The sequence below is a fragment of the Chaetura pelagica genome, unplaced genomic scaffold (genome assembly GCF_000747805.2).
Source record: "Chaetura pelagica isolate M959 unplaced genomic scaffold, ChaPel_1.0 scaffold123, whole genome shotgun sequence".
Taxonomy (NCBI): Eukaryota; Metazoa; Chordata; class Aves; order Apodiformes; family Apodidae; genus Chaetura; species Chaetura pelagica.
The window spans coordinates 4,359,106-4,378,521 of NW_009953295.1; the positions used below are offsets into that span (position 1 = coordinate 4,359,106).

General features: G+C 37.8%; 1 protein-coding gene across 1 annotated transcript in view; it reads right to left on the minus strand.

The window, feature by feature from the left end:
• Positions 1-19,416, minus strand: part of MCF2L (MCF.2 cell line derived transforming sequence-like) — a 147,185-nt gene that overhangs the window by 6,146 nt on the left and 121,623 nt on the right. The window contains exons 9-27 of the mRNA XM_009997916.1: positions 17,942-18,056; positions 16,879-16,998; positions 15,796-15,987; positions 15,386-15,577; positions 14,521-14,680; positions 14,302-14,372; positions 13,184-13,260; positions 12,077-12,143; positions 8,467-8,582; positions 7,484-7,553; positions 6,200-6,292; positions 5,960-6,052; positions 4,487-4,612; positions 3,568-3,789; positions 2,889-2,981; positions 2,265-2,343; positions 2,029-2,095; positions 748-863; positions 18-104 (exon numbers count right to left, since the gene is read on the minus strand). Coding sequence (XP_009996218.1) covers positions 18-104; positions 748-863; positions 2,029-2,095; positions 2,265-2,343; positions 2,889-2,981; positions 3,568-3,789; positions 4,487-4,612; positions 5,960-6,052; positions 6,200-6,292; positions 7,484-7,553; positions 8,467-8,582; positions 12,077-12,143; positions 13,184-13,260; positions 14,302-14,372; positions 14,521-14,680; positions 15,386-15,577; positions 15,796-15,987; positions 16,879-16,998; positions 17,942-18,056 — 2,156 coding nt within the window. The remainder of the gene's footprint in view (positions 1-17; positions 105-747; positions 864-2,028; positions 2,096-2,264; positions 2,344-2,888; positions 2,982-3,567; positions 3,790-4,486; positions 4,613-5,959; positions 6,053-6,199; positions 6,293-7,483; positions 7,554-8,466; positions 8,583-12,076; positions 12,144-13,183; positions 13,261-14,301; positions 14,373-14,520; positions 14,681-15,385; positions 15,578-15,795; positions 15,988-16,878; positions 16,999-17,941; positions 18,057-19,416) is intronic.

The window sequence follows — 19,416 nt, forward strand, 5'->3', positions numbered from 1 at the left end:
CTCTTTTAAAAAATTACCTTTCTGACTTTTGAGGTTAGTAAAACCCTGCAGTGTAAAGCGCTTTTTTGACAGTACAGAGCATTCTGAGGTAGAGCTAGTGTCATCTACAAAGGAAAAGAGAGAGAGAGGGAGAGAGAGAAAGGGGAGAAGGCCATGAAGAGGTCAAGGCAAAAAATTTATTCACAGCCCTGACAGGGAAATGACACATTAGAATGAGAAAGGACAACTGAAATTCTGAGTGGAACAGAAGAATCCAAGCGGGCAGTTATTCCCACTGTGCAGGGGCTTGTATTGCCACTGGTCTAGTGAATAATCCCCATGATGGGAACCAAAATTTGAGAGAAAAATACTACTCTTCAAATAGATAAATTTATTCAGAGGAAGAAAAACCTGAGAAGCTGGGCAGCTCTAAGAGAAGACCTACTGCAGACTTGGGCCTCATAACCCACACTTCCCACCTCCTTTTGGTGACCCTTCATCAAAGTGGCTTTGGGCCTGTCCACAGCACACAGTGCAACGCAGAGACCTCAGAGCTAAGGGTAGATGGGAGCACCATGCTGGTGCAGCAGGAGCAGCATTCTGTGGGTGGGCTACCTCGGGCTCAAAGCAGCTCAGCCCTGCTTGTTCAGCTGGAATGTTGTGTTTGCCTGCACTACCATGGCTGCTCTGCTGGTGGATCTGCCTGTGCATCTGCAGTGCGGCCATGCTCTTGCAACTACAGGTAACAACACATATGTGTAAACTCACCTTTGCCTTTCTCTGGGAACTTTGGTGCTACTGTGGTGCCATAACCTTCTAGACTTGGGAGATCAGCTTTTTTCTCTTCCATTTTTTTGGTGTTTCTGATGTGGTTCCGTGAAGGACTGTTTATTGGAAGAAAATTAAGACAATCAATCCATCTCCAGCAAATTTGGGTCTGAACAGGGGTGATGACTTTCAGTGCCAGGCTGCCTTTTAAATACAGCTTTATAGGCTGAAAACCACTGATTATTTAATTCCCAGATCGTAGCTTCCAGCACTGAAAGAGTCATTGGCAATTGAACATTTAAAGACCATGAGCACATACAAAGGGGGAAGGCTCCTCTAATAAGACTACAGCCACATGTACTATGGCATTGAGAAAAGACAGCTCAGGACAACTTCCACTCACTCACAGCCTCTCAGCTACAGTCAAACCTTCTGTGCCGAGAGTGATTGGGAATGGAATGGAGAAAGACATCCCACAAAAACAATACAACTGGGAAATTTTCCCCAAGTGAAAAGTAAATGCATAAAACGTGCCAGGCAGAGAGCTACTGACACATATTTGAGCACACACCATGTGGGAATGACTGAAGATGTAAGTACATGGGCTTATGGGTACATACACATACAATGAAAAAAAATTAGTAGAGGAGGATTGAAAAGAGGTGTCAGAGAAGGGCAGCAGAATAAAATACAGGCTGGTAGGGGGAAGAATAAAAAAAGAAAAAGAAAAAGAAAAGCTTCACTCAGAGCTTGAGACAGTGGAGGAATCAATACATAACTTAGTAAAAAAAAAAAAAAAAAAAAAAAAAAAAAAAGAGGGGGAAAACAAGGAGATACAAAGAAAAGATAATGTCCTGACAAGGACTAAAAGGTAATGTGAAACTGAAAAAGAAAGAAAGAAAATGTAATGCAGGTGATGGAAAAGAACATAGAAGGAAGGAACATGCTGTTCCACATGACTCACTTATTTGTGTGTAAAACATGTAATTAGCTGTTCAACAAATGGAACCGTAATATTGCCAGGATTTTGGCTGGTGCAGAAAATCACTTTTCTGTGCTGTTCTCTGTCAACTGGGAAAGCTTGTGACGCTGCTGCTCAACTTAACAGTTTAGGAGATATATAAACACCAACCTTTAGGGCTTTGGAGTGGGAAGAGACCTAAAAACCCCCTAAAACGTAAGGGCCAGTATTAAAGAATAGGAGTAATGAATAACTGCAAAGTGGATGCATTTAGTGTATTTCCAAGACAGCCAGACAGGTTTTATAACAGACATACTAACCTTGTACAAGATGATGCTGGTAGAGGTAAACTTTGTGTATGTTCTAGTGTTCTGTGCTGACTAGCTTCTGTGATGGAATAAAGAAAAATCATTACTAAATTGATGTGTGATTTGAGCTTTTCATTTTTACAGTCCTATGCAGTGAAGACATATATAAGGCAGGTTTTAAACTTCAAAGAGAAGACAGATTTAAAAGACACACACGTGTATATATATATATATGCAAAATATTTTACCTCTGCATGCCTGCAGTTGACTTGTCAGTACTTTTCTTATTTCATTTACCCAAGTAGCTTTAACTTCAGGGGTTGGTGCCTACCCAAAAATAAATATAATTAATCATCAAGCACAGAGTACTTAGTACACAAAGAGCTGCAAGCCAAAGCACAGCCTTAGAGGAATCCTTCCTGGGGGACAGACAGAGTCCCCTCTCCAGTCCTTCAGTGACCAGAAACTAGCTCTGAGAACTGGAACAGGCCAAGGCAGAAGAGGCTGTGCATGTGCTACAATCAAACCCCAGCTCCTAGCAAACCACTGCTCCAGTGACAGGAAAAGCAATAGCGTATGCAACATCCCCCATGGATTTGGTAAAACATTATTTTAATTTTCTGTCTCCACCCAGAAGACTCTGCAACTGAAATACATAATGTAAGAAACTGCCTTATGACTTAACCTGTTCACTGTTGGGGTTTTTTTGGGTGTTGGTGTGGGGTTTTTTGTTGTTTATACATTTCCACATCATTGTCTACTAGTAATATAATAAAGGAAAAAAGACTCATATCTTCTTATAGTTTGACTCCTTTTTCCCCTTCTCTCTTTCCTCCTCCTTTCTTTTTTTTAGGCAGTGGCATGTTATTTACCTGTATGATGTAAACTTCTTCCCTTGCATTATACCAGATTTCAAATTTTTTTGCATCACCTTTGACATTTTCTGTTATTCCAACTGCTGCCATCTGGAAGCAAAGAGAACAGAAGTTGACCTATCCAATTGCCATTATGATAACAACAGAAGCAGATGGCTACTGATGTCCTTTGCTACCATAATTCTGAAAAGCAAAGCCACATTTGACTTCTTACTCAAGGAAAATAATAGCTAATAACACATGATCTTTGTAGTGGATGCAGGACATTTAGTGGTTTGTGTCAGCCTGGCAATCTCAGAGGGAGGAAAGGTTTAGGTACAATAAATTGAGACTGACATACAAAGCATCTTATAAAATCCAGACCACCACACCTTTTATCTATTTTATATCACCCTGCTCTACGCACTATTACATTTTCTGTGTGGTTAATGCCATTCAGCTAGAATAGCATGGTCTGCATTTTATCAAAGGATAATTTCCCCCTACCCCAACTCTCTAACAGACAAAAACACACAGTAACACAGAGCTGCAGCACCAGTTAGGCTTGCCCTAAAAGGGTGAAGTTCCCAGTGCAAAAACTATCAAAACAACGTTACTGACAAAAAAACTAGAATGTTGTATTACTACAGGCTAAGTCCTCAGTACCTCAACTTTACTGGACTTCTTGGTATCTTACATTTAAGGAGTGTTTGTAGCTGTAAGAAGGTGCTTTCTCATATCCCTCTCCGTTTTCCTCTCGCTTTTTACAGAACAGCACAGCTTTCTCATGGAGGAAGAGGTGTCGCTGCATCGGCTTGAAACGTGCCAGATCCTTCACCTTCGAGTGACCCTTTTTATGATCAATCCAGACATTGAAGGATCCCTGCATTAAAAGCTTGCCCAGCTCGTTCAGGTTTCCCTTCAACAACAACAAAAAAGAAATATTTATAATTACAAAGAGATAACATCAGAGTAAAACACAAGCTCTGAACAGGTCTTTACAAGTTCTGTTGTTCCACAGGATCTCTCAAATCACAGTTCACGTTGGGTTTAGAAATGTAATAAAAATCAAGTCAGTGGTGGATTCTTACACCTAGTTTTCTTTCTCCCCAACATTGTTCAGGGAGGATTTTACAGTCAAGAGTACCAGTAGCAAGGATGCAAAGATCTGCACATAGAGAGAGGAGGAGGAGCAATACATGAAATTGTTTTGTTGTTTTTGTTTTGTTTTCAAAACTCAGCTGCAAAGCTCCTTACATTTTTGTTTTGGTTTTTTTAACTGGAAATTTCAGGTGTAGTTTTACACATGAATATAAAAGCTTAGTAGTGACTCCCTTTGGTAGTAGCCTAAACCAGACCCTTCATGATGATTTTCCGTTTCTAATCAAGTAGATCAGAGGAAAAACACTTGGTAGACAGAGCAAAATATTAATAGCAGGAAAACTTCTGAAGAGTGCAGAGAGATCCATTTACCATTATTTTCATTGCACACTTAAATCTAAAGGTAATTTTGTAAAACATTCTTCTCATTAATACACAGTAGGTGCTATGCTGTAATTATATCTAAGACATATTTGAAAATCAATTAAGAAATAAGTAGAAATAGTGCTACTCACATCATAGCCTGTAATGGCTATCTGGTGCATGGAATCATTAACTGCTTTGAGAATACCCAGTATAGAAGTTAATGCCTCCTGAAGATCTTCAGCACCTTCACAGTTTTTACTGTACTTGAGCATTTCCTGAGGGGGCAGGGAATGGCAACATACTTAGTTCTGGAAACAGCAATAACTAGAAACATTCAAATTTTAACACTGAATTCAAGTTCTTAAAGTAGGCACTTAAAGTTTTTAAAGTTATTCAATAAAGTTTTATAAAATTATAATCTAGGGGGTAAAATATTGTCTAGAACTCAGAAGAGCTTAAAGTTTTACTTCTCATCTCTGCTGCTAATTAGTCAAATATATTTGTTCATCTAAATGTTTTATAAGAACTACTTAAAGAGTTTTACAAGACTACCTTTATCAACATTTCTCATCATAATTGCTAAAAAACTGCAAACACTCAAATTTATTACTTTTTATATCCGTTACTTTGTAGAAGTGAACAAATGTAAAACCATAGGCAAGTTTCATTTATTATTTGAAATACAGTGAGGCCTGGAAATCCTCAGTAGTAACAGATTTAAACCTACTGTATTGAGCATTTTCTACACATTTAAAAAGGCATCTCTTCTCTAAGAGGCTTATTGATAAAGCTGCATTTTCCAGTATAATGCAGACAAGCATAGCAGCAAGTTCACATAGGGTTCTCCGGACTTCACAATATGAGAACAAGTATTTACTCACGAACTAAAAATACTTGAAATAAAAAAACTTTCAAATATTCCTCTCTTCACATAAGCTTAATGTAATTAATTCTTTAAAAGCAGTTAACTTTAACACAGTTTTAACTCAACAGTAAATCTGGTCCAATGTAAATTTTTAAAACTACTGTTAAATAAAGTTATTGACGTGTGTGTCTATACAGGAAATGTTTCTTTAAACAAACCAGCTTCAAACATGGCAAAAACTCAGACATTCAATTTAAAATTTATAATAGGATATTATTCTCATTTTGATCTCTCAGTATAGCAAGCTTAAGGTAAACCACAATGGTATCCCTCCTAAAAATACCATACAGTGCTCTCAGTTAAGTACATTTCCTAGAACCCAGCAGGGCATGAGGTGACTATAACTGCAGAGTAACAAGTAAGCACTTCAGATACTCTCTTTTCTTTGTTGCAAAGTTTTCTCAGTACATCTGTTTCCCCGTATCAACTTTTCATTCTTCTTTTCAGCAGAAATAAAAGAGCAAAAGAAATTACACAAGGTGTCTGTGTGGTTACATTTGCCTAATAGCGGCTTTTGGGTTGAAAGAGAAAGGAACTGAGCTGAAAGTTGATAGACTGTGATTTTTCCCTGCTCCCATTTATACATCTGTCTACTAACTTTTAGGTTTCTCTCCAGCAGGATGAGAAGCAGCGTTTAAAAAACAAACAAACAAAAAACGCACAAAATATACTTACATTCTAGTTTAGTACCACATACCTTTAGCAATAATTGGTATTTGGTTATTCTTTGAACAGGTTTCAGTAAGTATGAGTCCAAACTGAGCTTGTGATCAAGTTTTCTTTGACATTCCTGTAATCAGTGTTAGATACCATCAGTACTCTAATCAATATTTCTGTTAGTTGTTCTTGACATAAATGATGAGGTTTAAAAAAAACAGCCAAAACAAACAGCAACCCAACCCCCTTCCAAATCTTAGAGAGACTCAAGCAAGCATACCTGAAAGAATGCAGAATCTGAAAATTGCCTCCACAAACTTTCAGATCGAGGTTTATTTTGACAGTATCTTTCATAAATCTGGAAATCTTCCATCTGAAATTGGGGAGAGAAGCAAAAAAATGAATACGTTCTTGTGACTTTAAGACACAAAGTTCTTAAGATTTTTTCATAACCAATAAGACAAAAAAAACCCCAGCAACAAAAGATTGCAATTGCTTGTGGCATCCCAAGCAAAAAACCCAATTATTCAAAATCACTGATTTTGTAAATCTCTACTGATTTTGTACTTGGAGCATCAGAATAAGATGTTCCTGTTAATTTTTATTTCAGTTGAATGTTAAGCACCTTACAAAGAAGGATATGTTTGTTTACAAATATACTTCTATTACAATATGATAAACACTTCTTATCAATGCCCAACCATGAGTCCCTCTGTGCAACTTATTTAAAAGTCTTTGCTCTTTTTTCTTGATACCTTTTCATTTTATGATTGTGTTTTTCACTGGGAGTTGCAGTGAGGTAGACACCAAGGAGCTGGTTGCCTCTTACCCCTTCAGCAACTAACAAGTGTGACTTCAGTACTTGTTGAAAGCAAAAGGAAATAAGACTGTTGCAAATGTGATGGTAGCTATAAAGGACAGATTAGGTAGGGAACTAGCAGGCACAGAAGTCCCTCACTTCTAGGAAACAGCATTTCCATGGATATAGCCAGTCAGTAGGAGGGGGAGAGATGGCTCCTCCCAGGAGTTTTAGAACAATTTCAATAGGTAACAAACACAAGAGATTGATTTCTATAAACATATTCCTACTTAACCTTTTGTATACAATGGCTGAGTCTCACTGCTTTATATGTCCCAGATTAAAAAGTTTAATTCTGACATAGCTTCCTATTTTCACAATAAAAGTATTTTGGACTTACTACCTTGAATAGCAGGCTTTAAATAAACAGAAATGTATAAAACAACAGAATCCAGTAGGGAAATCAAAGCGAGTTAACCCAGATATTAAATGATGCAGTATATGACTCCTCTTCATGTTTTCCTAGCTGCCACTTTAATAAAGCAGTTATCTTTCAAAAAGGTAGTAGCTTCTTCTAAGAAAATTAATTACCTCACACAGCAGAAAAATATCTCCAACTCTCAAGTACCACCTATATTCTCAACCTGTTACCTGTTCAAGACAAACAAAGGGGATGTAGTGGCAACTGCTATGTGAAAAACCCTCTTGCCTGTTGCAGTCCTAGAGGGGCTTATGAACAAAATGCCAGCATAAGATGACACATACCTGATCCAGAAAGCACCGTCCTACTAATTCTGGGTATTCCATGTAGTTTTCTAGTTCTCTCAAGAATATTCTATGAGGAAGAATATTTTCTTAGACCACACATTAAATAAGTTGTAGCAAATGTTCACGTTCTTGTAATCAATTTTTTAACTTTTGGAAATAGAGCTGTAATTCCATACTACAAAACTCTTCTAAGATCATATACTTAAAAAGAGACAACAAAGTAAAACATTTTTACCAATTTCTTTTAGCTTACTGTTACTACAACTGAAATAAAATCCAGGAGACAAGGAGCATTTTGTTTCTCTGCTTTATGTATTCAGTAGCAGAATTTGTACAGTTTAAAGTGTACCAAAACCACTACCAAATCAACAAAACCCTACATCCCCAAGCAAAAAAAAACCAAACTACTAAAAAACCCACCCAAAAAATCAGTGGCAAAACTTCCAGTCTAGTTTTGCCTGAATATGATACAACTATTTAATATGCTCAATTTGTTTAAAAACACTTATTTTCTACCCATGTAAATATTATTGTGTGAAGAAATACCTTTCTAGCTGCAAAGATTCAAACTTCAGAGAGAGGTCACCTTAGTTTAAAATTAAACAGCCCCAACCAGATATAAGGGTTTAGAATTTGTGGTTTCAGGTAATTTACTTTACACAGCAAATTTCATAAAAATAAAATAAACCCCAAACCAAACCTTGTTTTAATTAGCTTGTAACTAGATCCAAATATCTTTATTCAGGAAGAGGACCACAGTCCAAAATTTTACCTGTGTACTGCAAACTTTTAAATAATGCTTCATACAGCCTTGCTTATATTTTGTAGATATTTTGCTCTTCTTCTTCCATGCAATATGAATTTTGACATGTCAGAGAGGCAGGTGGGACTCAGTAAGCATCTTTTAGCAATTTAAATCACACTAAGAGTATAAGAAACCCATCTGAATGCTATTTTTAGACCTGAACGCAAATTCTCACCTGTTGTGAAAGTGATAAATTTCTTCCATATTTCCAAATAAGATGTCTTTCTTATTTTGGAGTTCTGGTGAAATGAGATGAGCCATTAAGGGGTTGTCCATCTCTGCAGCATACCCCTGCAACATGGGAGAGAGGCACACTAATTGCTTGACTTGCAGTACTTACCTCATTTGACAAGGCAGGATGCCTGCAGGCTGATAGATAGCAAAGAAAGATTTCAACAGTAATAATGAAAAAAGTACACAAATTCTGTTTTTCTTTCATTCCAAGTAGGACACAACTTTACTCTTTAGAAAGACACTCAAATAATTACTGTCATTTTATTTAAACAAGGATGAAACAAAGCTTGCAATCATTTCCACCAAGCAAAGGCTCTTTATTTCCCATACTGCTAACTAATTATAGTTCACACTTTTTCTGTAAGACTTTACACTCCTGTGTTTGAAGTCACAATCCTAGCACACACACAAATGGTCATGCTAATCTTAGCTATTAGTAGGAAGGAACAAACTGACTGCAGTTATTTCTGCCAAGTAACAGAAAGTATTAAGCTGCAAATTCTATCTTTAAGACATTGTAATTAACTTTGGCATCAAAAGTCTTAACTTTAGATTCTGACACCTTCCATCTGTCATGTAAGGCTACATTCTCTTGTCTGTCTCTCTGACACAGATAAAGGAAAGAGAGTACATGGGTGGTACCCACGACTGTTCTCTGGTCCGCAGGTCACTAATCTGTGATTAAGTGAGCTTCCAAAAAACTAAAAAAAACCAAACCCAAACAAATCTCCCCCCAAAATCCCAAACCCAAACAAAATTGTCCAAATCAATCATTGGAAAAAACGGCAAGAATGGTCTAGTATGTAAACTGATTTCTTAGTGAATCAAGCACTAAAGAAAAACGATGCAACCTACTTTGGATTTGGATTAGATCTCTCCCTCTCTTTCAAAAACACAATTATCACTAATAATGTGGTTACTGCATTAGTGACATTCAATATAATAAACTGCATTGAATTATAAGCAACTGACAAATTAAATGAAAGGATAAGCAAAAGAGCTCCTACAACCAAGATTTTCAATTTCAAACTGCAGAAGGTAGGGGAACTAGCTGGTAAAGTCAGCTAGCCTGAAGAATTCAAGCATTTGGATAGGATTATGATGAGATTTTGTTATTGTTTTTTTAAATCAGAGCTTTCCTTTAAAAATATGACTATTTGTCCCTAAACACCACAAACAAATAAATAAGTATCAGTATAGGCAAAAATGCTGGAGCTCATAGATAGCTAACTGTTGGTCCCTCTCCTGTATCTCTCCTTCCAAACAGGAAAATACAATCTGAAAAAGAATATTTAAAAACAAACAAAAAACCCACAGAAGTGGTAGAACCTTAAAAAAGATGAAAAGAATTTACAGAAAATGGAGTTTAAAAAAAACAAACAGGAAAATAAGCACTTCAGCCACCATCCCATTTAGATGCAGTGAAGAGATGCATGAAGAGAATGATGCATTTCCACTTGAAGAAAAGATGATGCTGAATATACCAGCAAAGTCAGGAGTGGCCTAAAGAAGAGGTACGTAATCCAAATGAGGTGAAAACAAACCAGAGAGCTCAGTACTCTGGAATTCTGAAAGAACAAATGCATGAACTGCAAAAAGCTTTGACAAAAAGCTTTTGATATTTTTCTTCCACTTCAGTCTGACGTAGTACTTATTTTAAAATTTAATATTAAAAAATCCTTCATGTTTTACTACATATGTACTACTTATGTTTTAAGAAAGGAGAGGGAAAGACATCCTATGGAGCCACAAGAATAATTTAATCTTACTTTAAGAATACATGAGGCTTTGCTTAGTTCTCCATTTGAAAGCTGTTCTAAAAGCATGGCAGTAAATGGAAAAAGGAGTTGAATACAATGCTATAAATAGACTAGGCCAATATTTTTCCCCAATAAAAATTACTGGATCTCACAGACTAAAAAATAAGATGATTGTCTTTATTAATGAAAGGAAAACTATCAAGCTTGGATAAGAGCAGCTATAGGAGTTTCCTAGTGATCAGTCTTGATAACTACCTTGGTTTTTTTTTCTATTGGCATCCTCAGCAGAGAGAAAACATGTGGCAATTAAATATGATTGGAGACACTGTCTGTACAAAGGAGTATCAGGTTATTTTCCAGGAAAGAGGGGAAGATTAATAGGAGAAACAAAAGAATTGGGAGATAGCCAGAACTACAGATTAAAAGCTAGAATTACTCAAAAGATGGAAGACTGCCACTGAACCATTCCTCAGCAAGGATTTGATTCAGAATTACTGTTGGCAGTCCCACTCATCCAAGTTCAAGAGAGATTAATCCTAAATAGCAAGGAGGCACAGAGAAGTGTGCCTGGCACAATCAGAGTACTGGAGAGTCTATCACATTGGCAGAAAACCAAGACAGCTCGGCCTAGCAAGACAAGGATTGCACTATACTCTGTGCAAAACAAGAGTAATACCAGAGGAATAGAAAGATTCTACAACAACCCTCCAGTAGCAGCAGTAAGGACCAAAAGTCCTCCCATTATTCAAGTCTTGATTTTATAAACAGAACTGTACAGATTACATGGCATGCAACAGCAGGGAATAAAGTGATCCTTAAGGTCTACTCCAGGCCTACCCTGCAACAAAACACACGTTAGATGTGACCACCCTGCCTAGCACTTGGACCAGATCCAGGACATAAATGGTATGGGAAGCTGAGGACAAACTAGGCAGAAGCAAGACCAGAGTTCAATACCCAGAAGGTACGTACTCAGAAATCATCACTCCCAGTCCATAACTTGATAGCTCCTATTTGGAAGCTTAACGTTGGCATGGACACCAAGGGTATGCACTTGGCTCAGTTCCAATTCATCTTGATTAAAACCATTCAATCTCAGTTGTCTGCAATTTCATCATCTCCTACAGTCAAATGTGACTGCAACAAAATGCATCCAGGTCTGAATACTTAAACTTGAGGAAGAACACAGAACACTGCAGCAAATTTCTCCAAGCAACTCAGCAGTACTGAAGTTGTGCCTTCACAAGTGCGGAGTAAAGGGAACATCTTTGTTTCCTTTAGAATTTTGAATTAAGATATTATAAGATATTATGTTTATATTATAAGACATTATGTTGCCACAGTTGTACCCAAGACATTTCAAATGCCACTTAAAAATATGCCAAGAGGGATGCAAGAGACAAGTTTTCTCCTCTGACTAAAGATTCTCTCAATGCAGATTCATATTCCTGTGCGACACACAACCTTTCTGGAGTTGACCCAAGACAATAGAATGAACATTTACAGGAATTAACAATCATTACAAATCTCACTGTGTGTCACCTAAATAGTCAGACATATCTTATTTTCTGCCCACTTTGTGTTTTCTAATACAAAATCTTAGCTGCATGAATGTTCCTAGAAAAGAAGTTGCACATTCCTGTCTCTATGAAAATAAGATTAGAGAAGAGAGATGTAAGGATCACGCTGCTTGGCAGGACAAGCAGAGGCATTACAGAGATAAGGTAAGCACTAGAGCATCCATGAAATGGAAGAGAGACATTCACTACCAGCCATGGTGAAATTTATTACCTCAAGAACGCAGAGAAGTTCTTCCACATATGCTCGTTCGGTTTCAATAAGTTCATTAATCACATGTCTGTAGACAAAGAATGACAAGTAAGGCAGGCCTATTCACTTATGCAAAGTAATGAGGCAACATGAACTTTGTGTTTCTACTTCACTTCAGACAGTAAAGGAACAACTTCCAGGTAAGGGAAAACAAGACTTTTAATGGATATTTCTGTCAACAGTTTATACATCCTTATTGAGAACTAAGTATTTTAACAGCATTTAAAAACTTTTGAATATGTGTTTGAACAGGAAAAAAGTAAAATCTAGCATTTTCAGTGACTGCTGTAGTAACTGAAGTGAAGCAGTGAAGTATTTTATCATTGTACATTCAAAACCTGGTTACGCTGTGTGTGCAAGTGTTACAGGAGATGAAGTTAGAGCTGCCTACGAAACTTAAAGTCACATCAGTTTTAAATTTTAAATTAGAGGTACACTAATTGGGGCACACTTTAAACACCAGAATGCTGCTTTAAGTTTATTTTCCTTAATGGTCTAGCAAGCATGCTTCCCCTGGCCTCCGCCCCTTGTGATTTTGTATGGTTTAACACATGATTGTAACAGTGAAACGATAGCAGTTTACAGGAGAAATGTAAGCTCTGCTAGATAGTTGTGGGTGGTACTAAGTTGTTTTTTTTAAAACAAGCAATGTTGCTTAGTTTTTCTATAAGTGATTTTTCATAACATTTAAGAAAACAGAGACTAAAAAGGTAAAATCAAAAGACAAAGTCTTCTGAAGCATGGAGACCAAAACTTCCAATAGATTTACAACAGGCTTACCACTCATTTTGTCATCTCCAAAATGAACATACATAGGTATCCTGATATAGCATCACCTAGCCACAGCACCTCACAACAGACTAGAGTCCTATACTATATAAACTATAAAGAATGCTGCAGACATACTGAAATACCTTCCCCTGTCTTGAGAGCACAGCCGATGCATTTCAAAAAGCACAGGGGCTTAATTCAGAGTAGCATACTTGTCTTACCAAATTCTCAGCCAAGCTCAGCCTTTGCTAGAGCCAAATCAGAGAAAACACATTTTGTTTATCAAAATATACTTACTGCCGTAACACAGCTAGGTTTTCTTCATCATCCATTGTAGATCCTCCTCTGCTTTGATGGAGTTCAGTCATTTCACTCTAAAGAAGGAAGGAAACAAGAAAAATAATCATCACACCATTACAGATGGGGGGAAAAACACTAAGATAAAGAGCTCTGCGCTCAGCTTTATTTGTATGCATCTTCACTGGCAAGACTGTACACCATTAAATATTAAAGCAATTTGCAAGAACACTGAAAAAAAAAATATATTCCAAGTCAACTGGGAGGTCCTGAAGCACACAAGAACATTTAGAGAAAGAGAGTCCTCCATGAAAGGCCAGCTCAGAAAAGACCATGGTTCAAGGCCACTTTCCAGGTAGACAACATCAGAGCATCAGCATAATCCTGGAAGCAACGCTGGCCTTAGTCTGTTTTCCAAGCTAAAAATGAGGTACTGTGCTAACTTTCTAGTAACTTCCTAACTTGACAGAGAAGTTCACTCTTCCAACCTCTACCATAACAGCTGACCTAATTATGGCTTGCTGAAAGAAAGAAGAGGTCCTGCTTTCAATCCTCTTTTCACCCAAGCCTTTTCTCCAGCTGTTGTCCCTGATGGTCACACGGTCTTGCCTTCCTCCTTGCATTGTGTCTTGCTGAACCTGCACTGAGTTGATTCAACTCTCTAACCCAGTGGGAAAGTATTTGTCTCTGCTGCTGCTGTCAGGCTACTTTCCTTGCTGGAGGCGGGGCAGGAAGACCATCCCCAATTGGGAACGGCAACCCATTAGGTCAAGTGAAGCTGTCTTGGAGCCAACATCAACTACCTCTTCACTTTTGCCAGTTTTAAGAGTAGCCAATTACTACTGGCAAATAATAAATGTTTCCTGTTCACAGATTTTATATTTTGCTGCCCCTAACATTTTTCCTAATATAGGCAACTATTTACCTTCCCTCATACCCAGCCCGGTGACAAAGGAGCCTCTATTTAAACCCCATGACTGCTTCACCAGAGTTACTTTGAGAGAGGCAATACCATCACTTTTTCAGGGGAATTGCCTCATTTTTCCCAAAGCCCTTGAATATTCCATTCCATTGTATTACGACTTTCCCAAGCAGCATGTGCAAAGAAAAAGGATTACCTTTCCTTTTCTGTAGTTTACCCTCCGAATGGCACTGCTTTCTGAGTTGGATCCGTAGTCTCTTTGAAGACCTAAGCACGTAAACCAGATTCAAATATCAGTTAGAACTTGAACAGATCTCACACAGATGCTTCTGCAACCACAAAATACAGCTGAAAGTTTATTCCAGTTTCGCAGAATAGCACAAAAAATTAGTTAAAGGCTACCACAGTTACTTACCTGGAGAGGTGCAAGGAGATTTTACAAAGGCTTCAGGTCTTGGTGCAACTGGCTGAACAGGACGTGTCTGCTTAGCTGCCAGTTTCTTAAGACTCACTTGTCTCTTTTGAAACATTTCTTCCATACTTTCTTGCTTCTGGAAAACCTTTTGGACATGTTCCTACCGTTGCCACAGAAATAATAATAATAATAATTAAATAAAATAATCCATCAGAGACCTATCAACAAGCTACACTGCCATTACAGCACATTGATTTGAAATTGCAATTGCTTTTATACCTCATATAAAAATATTACCCTACTCTTCACTCCTAACAAGGCATAATTTACAGTCATTTAGTATACTTAAAAGTTGGAACATCACTTCATAAAACATTTTGTGTGCTTGCTGTAGAGAAACCAGTAGGGTTCAAGTTTCAATGAAAAAAAAAAAAATATATATATAGGAAAGTTTTTTTGACAGTGTCTAATGGTTCTGTTACATGAAGAGATCAACCAAGAGGAAAAAGGAATATATTCTGAAGTTCTATAACAAAAAAGCAGTTACAAAGCACAAATCATAAAAAGATCAGGGACAGGCATGTTTTTTCTACTTTAAAAAGTTATTTCAAATACTCACTTGGGAGATTTTATTTTTTTTAGCAGTCCTACTACCTGAACAATTGAAGTAGTTATTAAGCAGATCTGAAACCTTTTGCTTTTCCAAAGATATGACAAGACTACCACTGCAGGTAGGGAACTGTGTTGGCTTTCCAGTTCCCAGGTATAACTCCTAGTGGTGATTATTTAGCGTTAGCAACAGCCATGCAAGACAGCAATCCTAAAATTAGCAAATGGACCCATACACATAAACACCTTCTGGTACCTTTAGGTCCTCGTTGAGGATATGTGCATATTCTCTGTAAATTTTACTCAATTCCTTGATTTTATTGCCTGCACCAGTATCCAGGAATTTCTCAATCTCCTGTAATGCTGATTCTGCACCATCCTGAGACTGACATTTGTCTACTGGCTGCGAAGCCAGCAGATAAATTCCTTCATCGCACCACTTCATAGACTAGAAACAGAGAAAAAAACAGGCTCAGAATGCATTGATGTCAGTATCAAACACTAAGAGATCTAAACCATTTCATACCTCTCCTTGTGATGTATTCAGCTATTTAAGAAGAAAACTTCTTCTAGCACACCCAGATATTTTTAACTGCCATTATGACAACCGGTTTACTGAGGTTTTAGCAAACAAGATGGGAAACAACTGTTTCACATTAAATTTACCTTTTCTAGTAAGCCATGCAGTTCTAGAGACTTGTTAAGAAGATTCCTCCTCTGTTCTGTCTCAGTAGTGAGGGCGTCACAGAGATGATGAAGTTCACTGCATTTTGGAATAATGGAGTCCACAGCATAATGATTGCTTTGAATAAAATCATCACCCTCAGAGGCTAGCATTCTGGCTTTTGCTATAGTTTCCTAAGAAAACAAGCACTGATTTAGGTACATCCTTCCTTGGATCAACATCAGTGAAAAAAACCAACAAACAAACAAACAAAAACAAAAAAAACCCCAAACTATTTTTATGCAGTGAAAGACACATGTTGATATAGAATACATCTTTAGTGAACAGCTGCCTTGCTTAATCAAAGTGATTTCCTGTCTTCCAAGATGCCTACGAACTTTTATGCCCCCACCTTTGATTGTATCAGAGTACTTCAGAACCATTAATGATTTTAATCATATGGCCTCTGTGAAGGAAACCCTATGAGTTCTTCTATGCTTTAGTTATTCAGCAGCGTGTATTTGTGCGTATGCATGCAAGTTGGAGTACAGCAGCAATTGGAACCCAAAATTTAAAAATGCCCAACTCCAGCACCTCAGCCTCAAGAGTAATGACCTCACTTAAACAGCTATACTTACTGTGAAGCACAGATCAAAATAAGGTACCCTTTCTGCATTATTCAGAGTGTGTTTCTGTTGGTCATCTTTCATCATATTGTACACTCAATACACAGCCTTCTCCTTTCTGAGATTTAAGGACATAAGTGAATTTAATAGGAATGGAAGTGGCCCTTGATCACTAAGTGCAAAACTTGGCTATGCAGATACTTCATGCAATTCTTCCATGAGCAAACAAAGCGACTTTGTGGCTGGTCACTCTGGTCTTTATTGGAGATGCCTGAAAACTGAGCTGTTCCAGTGGTTAAAGACTTGATTCAAATTCCTTCTGCACGTTACTTTACACACTGATTCTGCTCTGTTGTCAGCTTAAGCTCTGCTCATAAGATAAATCCAATAACCAAATACTGTTTCCCTCCACACACGCACTGTTGTACTAGAAATTAAAGAGACTTGCAGAGTTCTTACAGATGATTTTTCTTCAAAGTTGGCAAGATCTTTCAAAATGTGCTCCACATGTGAAAGGCTGTTTCCCACATCTGTGAAAGCATACAGTCTCTCGGACACGGTATCCAAAGCTGCTTTGACCTAAAATGAGGCACAGTTTTGTATCAATGAAGATAATTCCACTTCTCTGGAGGCTCATTTATTAATTTCCAGTCAGGTGACTCACATTAGGGGTTACTGGAGCACAGAGGCAAATCACTTTTTGTGAACCTACCTTTACCCTCAATTCAAAATGAAAACAAATACAAAGAAAATGCAGTGAAGTAATCCTGTTTCCTGGCACTGAAACAAAAAAATGCAGGAAAACTGATGTTCAGGAAACATTTAAGATCTTGCTTTTACCAGATGACAATAATACAAAATGACATTAACATAAACCACAAAATGTGAGGGACAGGTCCTCACCCTAACAATTGGTCATGAGACAGACAGACACACACCTGTAAGAAGATTTATGAGCATTGCTCCCATGGAGCCACAGGGGCTCTGAGATCAGCTGAACTAGAGCAAAATGACTGTAGGTGCCATCAAGAGTATGAGTTAACCTAACATGAGATCAGGAACTGGCTGTAAAAATCCTAATTCAGCCTCCGCCCAGTTTCTAACAGCGTGGTTGCAGCTTCCCACCCACAGCGTTGGAGTCTGACTTAAAACATTTCATCCAGAAGGTTTAGGTAAGTCTTAGTTCCAGAAAAGGGCCTATTGGCAAGATGAAAGGTTTGCAGCCAGCATTTTATGCTTCTGTGGTGAAGAACAGGTTTCAAAGAAGTTATTGAATACTTAGGCACTGCTTGGCCTGTGGAAAAAAAAAATCATAGGACTGCAGAAGAGAAGCAAATATGTCTCTATAGGAAAGTATTCAAGGTAGTAAAGATAGCAGGATGTCAGGCAAGGACATGTACAAGAAGAAGGCTGGAGAAAGTTTTCAAGCACACACCAGAGCTGCAAAACCAAGAGTGAGAAGTACTTTCTTCTCAATAACTTCTGCATTACCAAATACTGATTGCCACCAAGAAGTTCTCACCTCTCTAAAATTCTGTTCAAAATTCCGAAGGTGCAAACACTGCTCAAGTTTTTGCTGATGCTTGATCCAAAACTCATCAAAGGCAGTCTCAGTTTCATGTAATTGAGCCAGAAGCCTTTAAAAATGACAACAACAGAAAAACAACAACCAAATAGTGTTAAGAATGCTGGGTGCAACCTTGAAGGGACAATACAATTTTCCACAGTAAATAAAAAGCCTCCCCAAAGCAGTATTTTCTAGAAAAAATAAACTGGATACAGGAAACTTTTGAGTATTGCACAGCATTGTTTCCTAGAATAACACTGATGTAAAACCCAACACAAACACTGAGTTTTGAAAATCTGGCAAATGCTGATTTGAATCTAGCTGCTGCACATACTACTTCTCAGCTGTGTCCTGAGAACATGGCTACTTGGGGCTAACAAACATAAATAAAACATGCAAATGTGTGTGGGCTAGGACCAGAGGAATCCAAAGCCTTGGGGTATATGGGAAAATGAAGGGAAAAGTTTGTACTGCTGTGATCAGGCTGCCCTCACAGTTCACCCTTTGGAATAAGGCCCACAATAAACCTGAAGGTCATTGCTACTTCTCTTCTGAGCAGTTACTACTTACATATCCCAGGGAAGTATACCACAGTACTATGATGAAAAGCATGTCCTTTATTTAAAATGTTGGCCAATGCCTTTAAACATTTACTTTTCAACCAGACTTCCCATATTGCATTTGACAACATCGTACCCTACAGACTTATCTTTACAGTGTGCTTAGGCTACATCCAGGGAAAGCCACACATTTTAGTGAATTTTTGTCTTTAGTCGTACAGAAATGAACCCTGAATTTACAAGTTTAAACTGATTATACATAGAGGGGACACAGAGTTTGTTTCAACTTCCCTCAGATATTGTATCAAGTGGGAACCTTTTGGATAAATTAGCAACCTCTGCCCCAACTGTCCTTCAGATAGCTGATGGCAACAACAACCAAAAAAAAAGTGACTTTTGCCAAAATTTGTGGATTGGAATGGACAGTTATTTGGAAAGAGAAGTCAGCCTGAGTGTAGCAGAAATATGGAATGACAGACAAAAAAAGAATGCAGAATGCTGCCTGGGGGAAATGAGCTATGCTTTCATAGCTTTGTGCAAATTTACATCTGTGCTGTGGTGATATAACATCTTTGAAACTGGCAGTACGTTAAGGGGGGTGGGGAGCAAAGGAAAACATCCATTACTTATTTGCCCAAAGGAAGCATGTAGGAAGTTTCTGCATAGATACTTCAAGAGCAGTGTACTCCCTAGTAGCCCTTTAAAGGCTACTAACAACATTGGTAAGATATCTGCAATGTTAGAAGCTCCTTCAGGCAGATTTAGCGAAAAAGAAACCTCCCACTTCAATTCAAAAGGATTTAACAGAAGTGGACAATTCTACTGAAAAGAAGGGATTTATCACTTTTGTCTTCCCCTCCTGCTTTCCCT